General features: G+C 38.4%; 1 protein-coding gene across 1 annotated transcript in view; it reads right to left on the bottom strand.

Annotated features, from left to right (window-relative positions):
- thada (THADA armadillo repeat containing) overlaps positions 1 to 17,254 on the bottom strand; it is a 220,901-nt gene that overhangs the window by 41,833 nt on the left and 161,814 nt on the right. Inside the window, 2 exon segments of the mRNA XM_055162731.1 lie at positions 2,599 to 2,723; positions 16,472 to 16,630. Coding sequence (XP_055018706.1) covers positions 2,599 to 2,723; positions 16,472 to 16,630 — 284 coding nt within the window.

The following is a 17,254-nucleotide window of genomic DNA, read 5'->3' as shown; positions in this document are numbered from 1 at the left end:
AACATGGGCCCTTTAAAAATATGTATGCTTCTCTATACGTTTTCATGAATTATTAGGTTTTCATATTGAGGTCACATATTTATCTATCCATCAGGCTGGTCTTACATCACACTTACTCAGACTATATTTTACAGTGGTTCAGTAAAACAGCTCTTGTGCCGCTGACGGAAACAGTGAGGAGGTGGTTTGTAAAAAGGATCAGTTAGACCCAGGTGCAGTCGCTGACCCGGGACGTCCCCCTGCATGGACTGTGGCTCTGAATGAGGGGCGCACAGTGTACCCCATCCATCACAGAAAAGAGAGAGAGAGAGGAGGGAAAGAGAAGAGGTGAGGAGGGGATGTTTGGACAGCAGGTGTGTACAGAAGGAAGCGGGTAGTGCTTTTCAGGTGACAGAAGCGGGAGTTGGATTTCTACTAATGCATTCTTCACAAGCGTTGACTTTTGGGTGTAAAGTTTGGAGCTTTTGTAAAGGTTAAATCCTTAGGTGAGGGGTAAATAAAGAAAGACAAAGTACATACACACAAGCACATTCATTCATGACTGTGCTAGTCCATTCAAATTAACTTGACTTGTACTGATGATTTAAAGGTCTTATGTTACCCAAAATTGACTCTTTAAGCTTTAAGTCATGTTGTAATGTTGTTATAAAGCATATCTGGAGTTGTGTTTTATTTCACTCACACATGTTTGAGTAATTCTGCATTATTAGACTGTCTTACTGCGGCCGGCCAGTGCAAAACACTTACATTTCTCAACACACATTAACAAGTTTGAAAACAAAATTACATTTAGATTACATAACTTGCATCTTGAAAACAAATTCCAAGTTTCATAAAACACAAATGTGCAAACAAATTTACAAAACATTGTGGTGAGTGAACAATGTTTTTCCCCATTTGACAAACAAAACGGATAAATGTCTCCAAACGAACGATGAAGAGAAAAAGGCTCCGACCATTACTAGAAAATGTTGAATGCAATCCATGTGGTACCTACATATGCGCTGAATTTTAACTTCCTGGTTGTATCGCACTTCGTTTGTTACTTCCACTTTTTAAGATATTACCTTTTCAGTCTTGTTAATTTGTTTCGGGGGTTTGTATTTTTTGCATTTTTTTCGTGTTTTTGCCACATGTAAATTTATCTCGGTGCTTGTACAAGTCTTTCATTTATGGTAAATTTGTTTGCGCATTTGCAAATGTGTTTTATGAAACTTGGAATTTGTTTTCAAGATGTAAATGTGTGTTGTGAAATGTAAAAGTATTTTGCACTTGCCACGGCATTGATCTACTAGCCAGGCTGGCACCACCTAGTGCCTCCGCTCAATTTCATTTCTCTCCAGCGACTAGGTCAGGGATCAAAATACACTAGACGGTTCACAAAAACCCCGGAAGTGCGAGTTCGGGCACCAGCCAATGAGCGAAGAGCCATACATTCAGTGTTGTCAACAATTCCCAAGATCAATGATTTAAAGCCGGAATAAAGATAATCTTTTGTGAATTTCATCAAGGGGAAAGACATTATTGTCCTTCTTACTACAGGCTTTGGGAAAAGCTTAATATACCAGTTAGCCCTGTTAGCGGTGCATTGCATAGGTCACGACCGAATAATGATAAAAAGTACCCGCCTACCATCAAGCGAACGAAATCTAAGGCTGCGTGGTCATAGGGTTTGTACGAAGTGAAATGAAGTAAAACCAGCTGATGAATCAGGCTAATTGTCTACATCTCCAAAGCTCAAAATGCTCTGTTAAACCTTGTGGTATCATATAGTTTTCAAGATAATATCTACCTTTCACCTTTAGTTCAGTTGGTAGTAGTTTAGTTTCCAGAGATTGGAAATTCCAGGGCTGAAATTGTTGAAATGATTCTAGTGAAGGTGTATGGAGCTTAAAAACACAGTAGAGCACTTGCTGTATCACTGTTTGACATCACAAGTGTTTTCTGTTTGAGAGAAGAACTCAGCCTAAAAATGTGCAGGATTTGCAAGTTAAACATGTGTGAATGAAACAAAACACAACTCCTGGTCTGTTTTTGAAGAGGAAACATTATAACTTTGATCAGAAAATAGAGTAATACAAGATCTTTAAGCACATAGGAACTGTCCCCTCCACTTTAAACCATTACAAGTGTGTCTATAACAATAAAGATCCTGGAACCTTAACAAGTACCAGCACTTTAAATGTATAAAACAGGTCAACAAACAAAGGGTTCACTGTAGGTAAGACTTCATAAAAACCCTAATGCTTTACTAATGCTCTATAGACAACTGTAAAAAAAAGAAAAGAAAAATAAAGTAAAAATACTGATACTGTTCATCCTTAGTGGAAGTGGAAGTTATAGTATTGTAATTGTTTATCTAAAACATTATTCAACTTTATGAAAACACCACCATACACATTCAGAGCTCATTCATGCGCCCTTATCTAACCTTTGTTGACGATACAGTTCTGGTCAACCAGCATGTTTTGGTATAAACACTTCATAATTTGTTTGTACCTGAAATACATGAATACTTTATTGAATTCTCTCTGTTGTGTTGAGCTCTGTTGTGTTGGGCATTGTGGATCATATTGGTTCCTGTGTTTTGGGTCTGACCTGTGTGCTGAGGTCTGGGCAAGGGACAGCAGGCGTCTCTGGACTTCCTCCTGGGACATGAGCCGGTCCCCGTCCTGCCAGAGGATGGGCCCAGAGGAGCAGAGCGCGCACAGGACCTCCAGGACCTGAAAAGATAGAACGTGCAAAGAACAGAGAGAAACTTGTGAACTTGTGTCTTATCAATTCACTGCGCTTATTGATTTTATTACCTCCGCCAAGGAGGTTATGTTTTTGCTGGCGTTTGTCTGTTTGTTTGTTTGTTTGTTTGTCTGTTAGCAACATAACTCAAAAAGTTATGGATTTTTATAAAATTTTCAGGATTTGTTGGAAATGTGAAAAGGAAGAACTGATTTCATTTTGGGGGTGATCCAGAAGAAATCCTGGATTCTGGATCACTTTGAAATTTTAGTTAACATTGTGGTAAATGGGGCCAAAAATTTTGTTTCTCAATATCTCGGTTAATTATTGACCAAACCCCATGAAATTTGACTCAGGGATGGACAATGGGATCCTCTTTCATATTCCCAAGGCTGATCCGGATCTGATCCAGAAGACTGGTTTTATCACAATTTATATAAAAAATGGGGGTAGTCCTTGGCGGAGGTCTGCGCTCTCTGAGTGCTTTTCTAGTTTACTTGAAACATCCAAATACTTTAGTGTAGGGGTGTAATGATATCCAAGTCTCAGCTCACGATATGGCGGGGAGGCTCACGATTAGGCATGTAACAATATCCAAATTTCTCAGTACGATATTTTCCCAATATACATCTCACGGTACGATATTTATTGTGATATTTTGTGGAGGCTAAACAGCTAAAACTGTTAATATGCTGCTTATTCATCTTAAAAACCAAAGAACTAAGACTTAAAAGTGCTTAGAACTATTATTTCTTCTTGTAGTCTACACTGAAATGGAGCAAAGGATCATGGTCTATGTAGTTCTCTGTCTTTTTTTTAGCTATTGCTGTACCATAACTCTTAATTTAACCAAAGAGACTGGTAATTCGATATATTGTGATGGTCCACGATATTATTGTGAGAACTTTGACGATACGATATCACGATATTTCGGTTATTGTTACATCCCTACTTTAGTGCAATCTCAACTTTTTCATACTGCTTCAGAATTTGGTCGAATTTTGTTTAATTCATTTGGTTTGCAGTATTCAATATTACTTTAACATAAAAACACTTCACAAAGGGATCAGGGTTAGATACTGACAATTCATACGGCGTTTAATATGTGTAAAGATGGACTGTGTAACATATTTAGTTGCCAGTATTGTTCCACAGTATGGCATTAAATTGGTCTTTCTCCATGAAGAAAAGCAGTGCCATCAGGTCAAGTTACAGGTCATATCTTTGGAGAAGTAAGAACGTTCTTCAAAGTAAATTTGTTCAGATATGATTAATCTCAAGCAGGTAGTGTAGCCACCACCAGAAAAGTTACAGTGCAACTTTAAATATTAAGAAATAATTATAAAAATGTTGCTGTTAAAGGTGTCAAGGTGTAAATTTTTCACATTTTTTGTTGTTATTTCTGCTGTGATTTCATTAATGTTGTATGTTCCATTGTAAAAGAATGTACATTTCTTACTTGCCCAAAATAAATACATAAATTAAAAAAATAAAAACATTTGGGGGTCCGTTCTATGTCGTGGCTCTGCTTCAAATGTTCCACAATATGGCATTAAACAGATCTACCTTGCACTATTCAATTACAGGTGGTTTTATTGCTTAAAACACCTACAAAAACAGGCATTCTGACCAGTAACTTGGCCTGGTTTAGTCTCCATGATGACAGAAAGGTTTAATGAAACATGTCACACAAAGCAAGTGGCGGACTCTGAACCAGAAAAGTTACACAATGCACCTTTACGTTGTGTTTTATAGTTAAAATATAACAGTATCCTTGAACCAGACTGCACAGCTAAACCTATGCAAGGCTAGAATGTTATAGACTAACCTGAACACGGACAGAACATACAAAGAACATAGATAGAACATACAAAGAACATAGTGAGAACATGTGAACTTGTGTCTGTCAGTGGAGCTTTGGTGTCCTTTTGCAGCTGCCAAATGCCCGCTTATTTTTACACCGGTCGGATCCTCCCATCGCACGCCCAAACCACGGGTACACAGCTGCCCAGGGCTCACTCAGATACACAGGACATCCCACTGCTCAAGACACTACACGCTCAAATCAAAAGTGACAAGTGTGTCTAATTATGTTTTTATACATTTTACTGAGTTAGCCATTTTTAGTAGTTCTATATATTTTAATGCTTTCTGTTTATTGTTTTATTTAAAGGTCCTATATGAAGCAAAATTGACTCTTGTGAGCTTCAAACCATGTTATAATATTGTAACTCCTCCAAAACAGACCTGGAATTGTGTTTTGTTTCATTCACACATGTTCGAGTAACCCTTTATTATTAGTCTGTCTACATTTGCAAAGCCCAAAATGCTCTGTTCCACCTTGTGATGTCATGAGGCGGTAGTTTTCAAGTTAACATCTCCCTTTTGTTCAGTAGAGATTGGCAATTCCAGGGCTGAAATTATCCAAATGATTTTAGTGAAGGTGTATGGAGTTTAAAAACACAGTGAAGCACCTGTATTACCTCGTGACATCACAAGGTGGGACAGTGTTTTCAGTTTGAGAGAAGAACTCAGCCTAAGTACGCAAGGTTTGTGTTAAACATGTGTAAATTAAACAAAACACAACTTCAGGTATTTTTTGAGGAGATAACAATAGCTAATTAAATAACGTAATATGAGCCCTTTAATATTTACAGTTGTGTTAATTTACCCATGAAACTCTTTGGAAAGGTTTATGAAAAGTGCTATACAGCCTTAAGTGGATTGGACAAGAGATGTTGAAGAAGATAGTAATATATTAGTTCTACCTATGAATAGTTAAAACACCAGTTAAATCTTATCTGTATCAGTATCAAAAAGCCTTTATCCTTAAAAACACAAAATATGAAAATTTTAGGACCTCACTGCAGCCGTTAGAGATAGGGATGACAATTTTCCGATGTAAAGTCAACTGGAGACAGGGTCAGTGAAGTCGGAAGCGCCTCTATGCTCACTTCCTATTTGGAACGAGACAGCTAGTGGGTTATGTCCATTTATATACTGTATTTTTCGAACTATAAGGTGCACTTAAAAATCCTTTAATGTTCTCAAAAATCGACAATGCGCCTCACAATCCAGTGCACCTTATGTATTCATTCTGGTTCTGCTTACTGACCTCGAACCAATTTTACTTGGTACATGGCGCTCAAAAATCTGACAAAATGTTTTAGTACGACTTTGGTAAACTACGAAGCCGCAGCACTTCATGGATTGTCGAAGCATTATAGCGGCCGTAGCCAGGAGCCTCTCAGAGTAAAGGGCGAAGTATAGTTCTGCGTCGACTCAACGCACACTGCTGCCATCACCTTGTCGCAGAAAGAACACACATATTCCAGAGTCATGTCCTTTAGTCCGACAGAAGCTGACCGCATCAATGCACGTGGAGCAAGTTGTTTTTTCAACGCTTATAGTTGTAAATTATCTATGTAGTTTTAAGTTTAGTTTCTGTAAAACATGAACAAATGTGCACAAAGCTGCATTAAACACATTATTACTCAATGTATATTTGAGTCGTCCTCGTAGGAAATAAAAAACAAACTTAAATGATCCACCTACATTCACATTTACAATAAACATTCACCAAGACAGGGAGGCAACGCCGGGCGACTTACGTCACGATCTGCCAATGGATCATGGATGCCTGGACTAAGGGATCAGTCTCAAGTGTCGTCCGTTTGTTTCGCTTAATGCGCCTTATAATCCAGTGCACCTCATGTATGAAAATAGACGAGAGAATTCAACATTATTGATATTGCGCCTTATAGTCTGAAAATAGGGTATACAGTCTATGAACATTTTCAAATTCATCACTGTTCCACTAGTAATTTTCCATCATCAGCACGTTACATTCACACGATATCACTGTACTTCCCCTCTCCTCTACTTCCTTTACCTGATAACTGCTCTGACACACTGGCCCCTGGCTGAGCTTCGGGGGGAGAGCCCTGTTTCGTGCCCTCCTTTTAAAACACACATCCAGCCGAGCACATGTTGACATTCCTACAGCATCTCTCACTGATTATTATTTCTTTCAAGGCCTCAACCTGTTATTATAGCTTTAAAATAAGGCTGGCTTTATGGGACGGGTGAGGGAGGGGTGAGGGGCAGAGACTACACGCAGGTATAAACATTGGTGTGTGCGTGACTGTGTATTTGAGCAGGGGGGCAGTAAAAAGATGAGGTGCAGAAGAGAAGCCCCTCTAGTGTCTCGTGTGTGGATAGTGTGACCCTGTTAAACCCAATACAATAATCATTGGTTTGGCCCAGGCCTGTAAACTGGAACATAAAAACATTTGGTTCAAACAGAGAGAAGAGCAGACGCACTTAGGGATCTACACGGCTTTCTCTGAACATCTTTCTTTATTATTGAAGACTTTTGGCCTCCCTTTAAGTTTGTATAAAATATATTTAATAGATCATAAGGTTTCTAGGATTTCCTTAAAATCATAAGTTGTAATCTGACGAAATCTCACAAATCATTTTCTGTCAAATGGAATACTTAAAGGGCCCATGTTACGCTATTTTCTGATCTGTTATAATGTTGTTTGCTCATCACAGACATACCTAAGTTCAAACTGAACACCTGCCTTCCCACTTTGTGATGTCATGTGGTGATACAGAAAGTGTGCCACTGTGTTTTTAAACTCCATACACCTTCAAGTAAAAAGATTTGGCTTATTTCAGCTCTGGAATTGCCATTTTCAACTAAACAAAAGGTAAAAGTAGCTCTGCCAATCTTAAAACTACCATTACATGACATCACAAGGTGGAACAGAGCATTTTGAGCTTTGGAGATGTAGACAGACTAAAGCTAAGGGTCATCAAACTAAGGACCTCCATGCCCCTTTGACCGGCCCCTCCAGGTCTCTCTGCCCCTCATTACTTGAACTGGCCCTATGAGGCAATCCTCAAAAGCTGCCATGTTTTTTTTTGGCAAATAATATCACGTCTGCATCTTGTATTTTGTTGATTTTTTCAATTTAAAAATGATATTTATATGAAGTATTTGTATTTATATTTAAAGTATTTAGATTTATATTATTAAATGAGGTATTCACATTTGCCAGTGAATACTCATCATCTGACAAACTCGAGATCAAACAGTGACAGTCAACGCACGTGCAGAGTTCTGTAGTGCAGTTAAGGACAGAAAAATGACTCGTGTTAAAGTACGAAAAGTGGCCAAAGAGTGCAGAGTTTTCAAAGAACAGTGGACGACTGATTTGTTTTGTTCAGTGTAAGGACCACGCAGTTTGTCTGATACATAAAGAAAGTGTGGCGGTTTTCAAAGAATATAATCTGCGTCGTCAGGGTCAAACGATTCTGTTATACGTACCGACCCGACCCCGGCCCCCATCACAGTCAGGAGCGATAATGTGGCCTCCAGAGAAAAAAGTTTGGTGACCCCTGGACTAAAGGTGATGTAGACAGACTAAAGGATTATAAAAACATGTGTGAATGAAACAACTCGGGTATGTTTTTGATGAGGTAACATTCTGACATGGCTAAAAACTCAAGAGACTTAATTTTGTTGTACTGAGTAATGTCATGATAGCTGTTTTTAAAAATACAGACATGTGCATTGCTCCTGACTAGGGCTGGGTATCATTCAGAAGTTGCCGATACGATACATACCTCGATACACAGGCCACGATACGATATATATCTCGATACAATGCACTTTCGATTCGATACAATATATTTCAAATCAATTCGATACATGTTCAATTAATAAAAAGGCTAAATCATGGCTATGATACTAAAAGTCTTTGTTAAACCACTTCTTGTGCAAAGTTCATACGAAACACAAACATTTTACTCATCAAAACAGTGAAAATGTCAAATTTGTTGCATAAACAAGTTTCCTCCCTCTAAACAAGCAACAAAACTGTAGCACTGTAACAAAATAATCAGTGTTGGGAATAATGCGTTATAAAAGTAACAAATTACTGTAATGCATTGTTTTTTACTGTAACGCAGTAATGTAAGGCATTATAGGAAAAAATATATATATATTTTACTCGGTACAAATGTTAGTAACGCATGTTACAATGCTTTTTTAACCTGGATTGAAGAGGTTTTTGTTTTTCTTCATACGAATTCGCAAAAATCACCACAATATCAGCAGCGGTGAAACGCCGGAGAAGCGACCATGTAGACCGTCGGGTGACCGCGGGTGAAAGGACCGGCGCAAAACTCCACGCTCCACGATTGCAGACACTGTTCCACGGGCTCGGGGTTCTCTCAGGGGCGGTCCTAGATTCCAAGTTCTAGTCCAAGATTAGTCCTGGTTTGGTCCTCGTTTAGACCTGGTTTAGACCTGATTTAGACCTGGTTTAGACCTGGTTTAGTCCTGGTTTAGTTCTGGTTCAGTCCTGGTTTAGTTCTGGTTTAGTCCTGGTTCAGTTTTTGGTTTAGTCCTGGTTTAGACCTGGTTTAGTCCTGGTTCAGTCCTCGGTTCAGTCTTGGTTTGGTCCTGGTAATGTAATGTAGTATAGTAATGTAAATAGTCGTGTATGTCTTAATATTGTAATGTAACGAATTACTTTGAAATAGCAGTAACAAGTCATAAATAACGCATAACAATTTTGAAGTAACTTGCCCAACAGTGAAAATAATTTAGTAAAATATACTAAAAAATACTCTTGGCGATTTCTCGATTCAGCAGTCCCCAATATCAATACTGTATCATCACATTAAACTATACGATATATTAATATTTTGATATTTTGCACACCCCTACTCCTGACAGGCTGCCCTAATATTGAATGATGGATCAAAAACAGAAATGTTATTGCTGGAAGGACAAAACACCTCAAATTAAAACCCTTTCAACAAGACTTTACAAATATTTCCTTGCCGTTATCATAATCTGGTCTTGTTTGTGTTATTAGAGACACAGGATTTGTCTGAAAAACATAAAAGGAAAGCAAAATTAACAGATAATTAAAACAAAATATAACTTTTTGCTAAAACCTAAACTGAAGAGGTCGGGTTGCCATTAAAGTTGCAGACAAGTGCACGATTTCACCAATGACGCAGCCGCTCATTTCACTGTTTATCATGGACTTTTGGTTGACACATTTACAGTGATCCCCATCAATCTCTCAGAGTGCCCTGCCATGCTCCTGTCAGTACTCGGTTAGCACTTCTATACACTTCAATTTCACACAGTTTTCACACAGACCACCTCAGAAATATTTGGCTTTCAAAGTACTGCTATGAAAAAAAAAAAGAAAAGAAGCACAATTAATAACACTAAACCAGAACTAATTAACAAAAATGAAACAAATCAGACATAAATCCAGACTAAACCACGAAAAATTGGAAATGAACCAAACCGAAACTAGACTAAACCAGGACAAAATTCAAGACAAGAATAAATAAAAGCGTAACGAGTCAAAACTAGGACCATACCAGGATGAACCTTCGAAAATACAAGGTCTGAACGAGGACAAAACCAAGTCTGCAGTAAGATTAAACAGGAATTACACCAGAACTAAACCAGAACTGAATTGGGTCTAAACCAGGACTAAACTAGGACTGAACAGAATCCATAAAAACCCACATCATTTCTGACACAGCTGGTCGGAGCGCCTCTGCTGACTCTTGCCTTTTTACAATGTGTTTTAATGAGCTGCCGTCCCGCGACACACTGGTCTGCCCACATACTCAAATATACAGGAAAACAAGCCAAGTCAGGCGTGGACGCGTACAAGAGCCGCGCTGTAGCATGCAAATAAACGTGACGCCCACCCACAGTGCACACACACACATACACACACACACACACTATACAAACAAAACAATGTAAAAGTCTCACTCCAGGTCTCTGCTCCGAGCTTTAGGTCCTGCTGAGACGCTGGTATTTACAGGACGGGGGCCGCAGCAGTGAAAGTGTAAATTAGTTCAGATTGAAGTAGGGCTGCGCCATTATGGAAAAAAATCATTATCACGATTATTTTGGGCAATACTGAAATCACGATTATGCAAACGATTATTTTTTTTTAGTTACACGATGCATTTATTCAGCATTTCTCTCTCAAAAAACACTTTGTTATTGATAATTTAGGCAAAACTTTCAAATTGAAAATACATATAAGGCAACAAATATGAATATTTTGCTACGTATAAACATGAAAATGAAAATGTATTAAAAATATACTTTGAACATGAAATAAGGCCTAGAAAAACACAAATGTATCCAAACTAAACAAGATCCAGCTGTTCTACTATCTCTGTATTTAAAAAAATTAAAAAATTTCCCCAAATAAACTTTGTTAAGATTTAAATCATTTCAGCTTGATTATATGAGTTTCAAGATCATTTGACACAAATCGAAATCGTGATCAAAGTTCCTTAGATTGAAGTTTTCATTAGGAATAGTTGGTAGCAGGAGTGAGTGGGGAATATTTAAGACTGAATTATAGGATTTTTGCAGGATATTTGGACAAAACAACGTTGTGTGAACAGTAGAGCTGCGTCACTGTTCTGCAAAGGGAATTAATCAAATATCAATCCATCCATCAATCACTCAATCAACCAATGAAATAACTTCATTCATCTCTTGGGAAAAGGGGCAAAGAACCTGCAGCATCACAAGTTGAAAATGAGCTGTTTATATGCAGATTTTAAATTGTAGTTTTTAATCAGTTGTCTTGTCTTGGGGAAAAAAAAAAAGTGTGCATGTGTTGTGTTTTTTTTTTTTTGTATGGAAGTATTTTAGTATGAAAATATATGATAAAATACACATTCTGTCCATACAACCCAGCTCTAGTAGCTAGTAGTTGCACTCAGACGAGTGCTTTAGGCTCATATATGACATCCTGTACCAGGAGTCATCCAACTAAGGCCTGTGGACCAACTCCGACCCACCACGTCCCTTTGGCCGGTCCTCCAGCCCCTCTGTCCACCACCACTTGAACTGGCCCTATGAAGCAATCCTCAAAAGTTGTCATGGCCTATTTTTTTATTTTTTATACTTTTTGGCAATTAATAACATGTCTGTATATTGTATTTTGTTGACTTGTTTAATTAAAAATGATATTTATATGAAGTATTTATATTAATTTTTAAATAATTATATGTCTTTTGCTGTCAAATTTGCCGTAGAATTTTCGTCACCTGACCACACATGCAGAGTTCTGTAGTGCAGTTAAGGACAGCAAAATGGCAAGTGTTAAAGTACGAAAAGTTGACAGAGAGTGCAGAATTTTCAAAGCATAGTGGACGATTTATTTTTATTTTTTTTCAGTCTAAGGACCGTGCAGTTTGTCTGATATGTAAAGAAAGTGTGGCAGTTTTCAAAGAATATAATTCATGTCATCAGGGTCATACAAATCTGTTTTACGACCGACCCGACTCCGGCCCCCATCACAGTCAGGAGCGATAACGTGGCCCCCAGAGAAAAAAAGTTTGGTGACCCCTGTAATATAAATTTTTTTTAGTTTAGCTTATTTTATTTGTTTATTTCCATTTCACTCGTAAAATATAAAAAGACATTTAGAGCGTCATAACATCAAACATACAAGAAATGAATGAAAAGGAGCAGAAAGAAGAGTCATTTTATGTTACTGTATCTGCCCTCTTTTCCAGATAATACATTAACCCTGATCGTCACTTCAAAACAGCAAAAGCTTTTACAGCCACTTGCGTAGGGCGGACTACAGACACAGATTTCATAGAAGTGCCTTGTGCTGCCTGGGGATTTTTCCTATAAATATTGGAATAGTTTGTGATGTTTGCACCTAATAAATACATCCACAATCCCTCTATACCCGCAATCTCAGGTTTGAAGTTGTTGTGTTTTCAGGAGTTTCCATTTCCATAAAGTATTTCTCCATCAACAGAATCCATAAACAAACAACACTGGGAGCAAAACTGTGACGTAGGAGTTTGACCTAGACGGCTACATTACAACCAGTCAGCTGCCGGCCAGGAAAACTACATAGGACAAAAAAAAAAAAAAAAGAAAGCTCTACAAATCTAGTCAGACCCACTGCTGCTCTCCCAGAATGCTTTGGTGCAGCCCAGAGTGAACTATGGTAACTGCTGTGTCCTTGGAGCAGATCGGACGCTCTCATTTAACAGCGTTTTAACTGACTGTCCCATAAAGCAACGCCTAGAGGAGACTTGGACTGAGTCATACCAGTGTGTGTGAGTAAAAGAGGAGCCCGTACAAATCCGTGTATCATTCATTCATTTGTTTTTCAAAATAAAACCAAAAATAAGAAAACGAATTATTTGACAGATAACAATTTGTCTTTTCAGTTTTCGATTTTGTGTTTAAATGAATAATGTTATAATGTTTCCCGTTTCCGTAACTTAAACAGCGATGCCGGACTTTTGCGCCGCATACAAACTGATCTCAGGACTGAACCAGGACTAAAACAGGTCTAAAACAGGTCTAAACCAGGTCTAAACCAGGTCTAAACCAGGACTGAACCAGGACTGAATCAGGACTAAACCAGGACAGAACCAGAACAGAACCAGGAGTGTCGAGATGAGCCGGTCGGGTGATCAGGACTAAGACTGGGACCAGACCAGGACCAGATCGGGACCAGACCGGGACTGAGACCCAGACCGAGACTAGGACTGTGACTGTGATGGAGACCAGGACGGAGACCAGGACTGAAACCGGTTTAGTCCTGGTTTAGCCCTGGTAGACATGCTTTAGTCCTGGTTCAATTCTGGTTCAGACCTGGTTTAGATCTGTTTTAGTCCTGGTTTAGTCCTGGTTTAGTCCTGGTTCAGTCTGTATGCGGCGCAAAAGTCCGGCATCGCAGTTTAAGTCACGGAAAAGAGAAAAGGTCGTTATCTGTTACTTCAATTATTCATTTAAACACAAAATCGAAAACTGAAAAAGCAAAGCATTATCAGTTTTTTTCATTTTGGTTTTAGAGACAAATAATGAAGATTTTTTTTTTTTCTTATTTTTGGTTTTATTTTGAAAAAAAAAAAAAAAAAAAAAAAAAACTATGAACGAATGATACACAGATTCATACACTTCATTTAGACTCAAAAATACTACAACTTCGTGTAACGGACTATAACTCAGAGGAAGATTTCTTTCAAATTTCACTATTTTTTGTGCTTATGTTCAGGAAATTTAAATCCCTTTTTTGTGTTTGTGAATATAAAGTTCATATAAAGTCTCAATAAACATGAGGGGCAAAATTCTGAATTATTTTTTACGACAATATATAATACTTTTTTGTCATATATTGCCCATTCCTAAGTTTATATTGTGTTACTGTTGCTTTAATTTAGCCTTATTTTTTTATTGTATTAGAAGTAATGAAGCGCTTCTATAAGACAGAAATTCATTTTAATTTTAATTTGTCAAAAATATTTAAATAATAATACAGTATCTTAGTAGTATTTTGTTCCATGTTGATATATTTTTCATATTTTTGCTGCTCAAACTTGTGCTTAAAACCAGGATGTCCATAAGGTTCATTGGCTCCACACTCGTTAGCGCGCCCTTGGTCCAGCGCTCTTATGTGTGAGTTTAACAGAGTGAGGGAACCAGCTCAGTGCCAGTAAGTTTGGCGTTCCCCCTCAGCCCGATTACGCTCTCACGCAAGTCTCTGCAAGATGGAGGTTTCATCAATTAGTGGTTCACAGAAACAAGGAAAACAGATACAAGTGTGTTTGGAAATGTGGCTCTAATGAACTGGAGAAATCTGCAACCTCAGCACTTTTGACAGAAATGCACAAGGACTGACAGTTTTCTGATGCAAATCCACAAATTATAGTTCTCCAAACATGCAATCATCGGCTAGCACTTGACTAAGAAAATGTATAGAAAAAGAAAATGTACAGGGTTCGACTGAGGAAAATGCATTTGTGGTTTACATTAAAATGTTGTCCAATGATCTAACAGAGGGCGTGACATTTCAACAGATAAGGATAAAAAAAAAAGCTCTTCTTCATGTTGCCTAAACTGAGGAGGAGCGTTGGATTACAGTCTAATGTAGTAACTGTTTTTAACCACATTTTTGCAATCGGATCAAGCTGAAACTGTAATTTTCATTATTGTGTCAACATTTGTGATTACAATAAGACTTCTAACGTGCAACATCCATAAAATAAAACCACAAACATTAAACTTTAAGCTAAAATATCACTCTTAATGGTTAACTTTGCTGGAAGAATGTCTGCCTCCTGCACATTATCATGGAAGTTTTTTATTTTGCTTAGAATTTTCCACAATCTTGTCTATCTCAGTGAAGATGAGTTGGCAGCAGCACCAGGTCAGGTTACAAGTCAGATCAGTGGAGAAGCAACTCCACTATGCAATCAAAATAGTTGTACTTATAAATTCAAGATACATATATTTACATTTTTTTCGGACTATAAGTCAAACTTTTTTTCATGGTTTGGGTAGTTCTGTGATTTATACTCCGGTGCGACTTATATGTTAAAATGTTCACACTGACGGCCGCGAGAGGCTCTAGGCTTGTGTGTCAGTATCTGCTGCTACAATTCTTTACCACTGTCACTTTGCTCTACTGTGCATGTCTCCTGCAGAAAGAGCTGCTGTCCTGTCTGTATCATGTCAGTCGCACCTTGACTTCTCCACTGAAAACATTAAATTGAAGTGACTTCAGGGCGAGGAGAAAATTCAGTTTGTCGACTGGACCAAAGTTAGTTAGTTTGAAGACGTTTCGCAGCTCATCCAAGCTGCTTCTTCTCTTCTACAGCTTGGATGAGCTGCGAAACGTCTTCAAACAAACTAACTTTGGTCCAGTCAACAAACTAAATTTTCTCCTCGCCGTGGATTCTACCTGGACGACTGAGGGATTCTTCACACATCTTAAGTGACTTCAGCGACAACCGAAACCATCCTGTCGGGATTCAGAAAGGCCGGAATAATTGTAACAGGAACTGATGCTGAGTCTGACGACAGCTACACCGTTTACTTCCGGAGGTCATGGAGTTTGGATGAAGAATTCAATGGATTTAGTGATTTGGAGTGAGATGGAGACTTTGGTAAACTTCTTCTGTTGTTTATGCTATAGTTTAATCTGAAGAACTGTTCATATGTGACGTTAACAGCCTGTTGTTCTCTCTATCGGTTCCTGGCTTCTGATTTTATAGAATAAATTTCCCCCCAAAAGTGCGACTTATAGTCCAGTGCGACCTATAAATGTTTTTTTCTTCTTCATTACACATGTTTTTGGCTGGTGCGACTTATACTCTGAAGCGACTTATAGTCCGAAAAATACGGCAATGCCATACTGTGTAACTTTCCAAAAGTTATGTAATGTACCTTTAAATTCCATTTCCTTTCATATGATAAGTTTAATTCTCTTTCTGAATGGGCCAAGATCAAGTCCAGAAAGTGTTTTTACAACAGTTGCTATGATGTTTGTGTAACTTGAAAACAAAGTGTTGTCCTGGCATCAACACAAAATGACTGGATGTAAATGGCCCTGAAACTGTGAAAAACTATGAAACTGGGCACAAGTCCTCTAAACAACCTCTTTTTTCAGTGTCACTTCTTTACCAAATAAACAAGCAGTAACTCTGAGAACAGCCAATGTTTGAGATCACCCAGAGCTGGAGTGAAAGTACAACAGGTGTATGCAAATACCCGAGAGCTCATGTATTTGGTGAAGGGTCCTTCTGTTTGACGTCCCGTGTCTGAACAAGGCGAGAGCGATCTGTAAAACCAACGCACAAACACTCACAGACAGACGCTTAGGAGGGGGCAGTGTGTGTGTGGTCCCACCTTGGACAGACAATGGGGGTGTGTCTCGTGAAAGGCCAGGGACGTCAGGTGACTCAGGGTGGTCTGGTCCTGCAACTCTGCGACCCTGTCTGTGTCCGTGTCCCTGCCGCTGTCCCGCTGGAGGTGCTTCAGGAGGGTGTCCAGAGCCAAAGCACGCACCTAAAGATGATAAAGACGGATGTAAAAGGGGCAAGAACAAACGTTAATGCAAAAAAGTCAGTCAATACAGTTAAATTAAATTGGGGGAGGACAGTATACATTTTTTAAACTTCATCCTACTCCTTTTGAGCACCAGGTCCCAAGTATGTTCATGGACATATCCTTGTTTTTGTTTTGTTTTTTGTTATTACCTCCGCCAAGGAGGTTATGTTTTTGCCGGCGTTTGTCTGTTTGTTTGTTTGTCTGTTAGCAACATAACTCAAAAAGTTATGGACTGATTTTGATGAAATTTTTAGGATTTGTTGGAAATGTGAAAAGGAAGAACTGATTTCATTTTGGGGGTGATCTGGAAGAAATCCTGGATTCTGGATCACTTTGAAATTTTAGTTAACATTGTGGTAAATGGGGCCAAAAATTTTGTTTCTCAATATCTCGGTTAATTATTGACCAAACCCCATGAAATTTGACTCAGGGATGGACAATGGGATCCTCTTTCATATTCCAAAGGCTGATCCGGATCTGATCCAGAAGACAGATTTTATCGCAATTTATATAAAAAATGGGGGTAGCCCTTGGCGGAGGTCTGCGCTCTCTGAGTGCTTTTCTAGTTGTTGTTGATTTTGT

The sequence above is a fragment of the Boleophthalmus pectinirostris genome, unplaced genomic scaffold (assembly GCF_026225935.1).
Source record: "Boleophthalmus pectinirostris isolate CB_2022bp ecotype Guang Dong unplaced genomic scaffold, ASM2622593v1 HiC_scaffold_5, whole genome shotgun sequence".
Taxonomy (NCBI): Eukaryota; Metazoa; Chordata; class Actinopteri; order Gobiiformes; family Gobiidae; genus Boleophthalmus; species Boleophthalmus pectinirostris.
The sequence above is the reverse complement of the archived record's forward strand: the minus strand, read 5'-3'. Positions and strand labels throughout refer to the sequence as shown.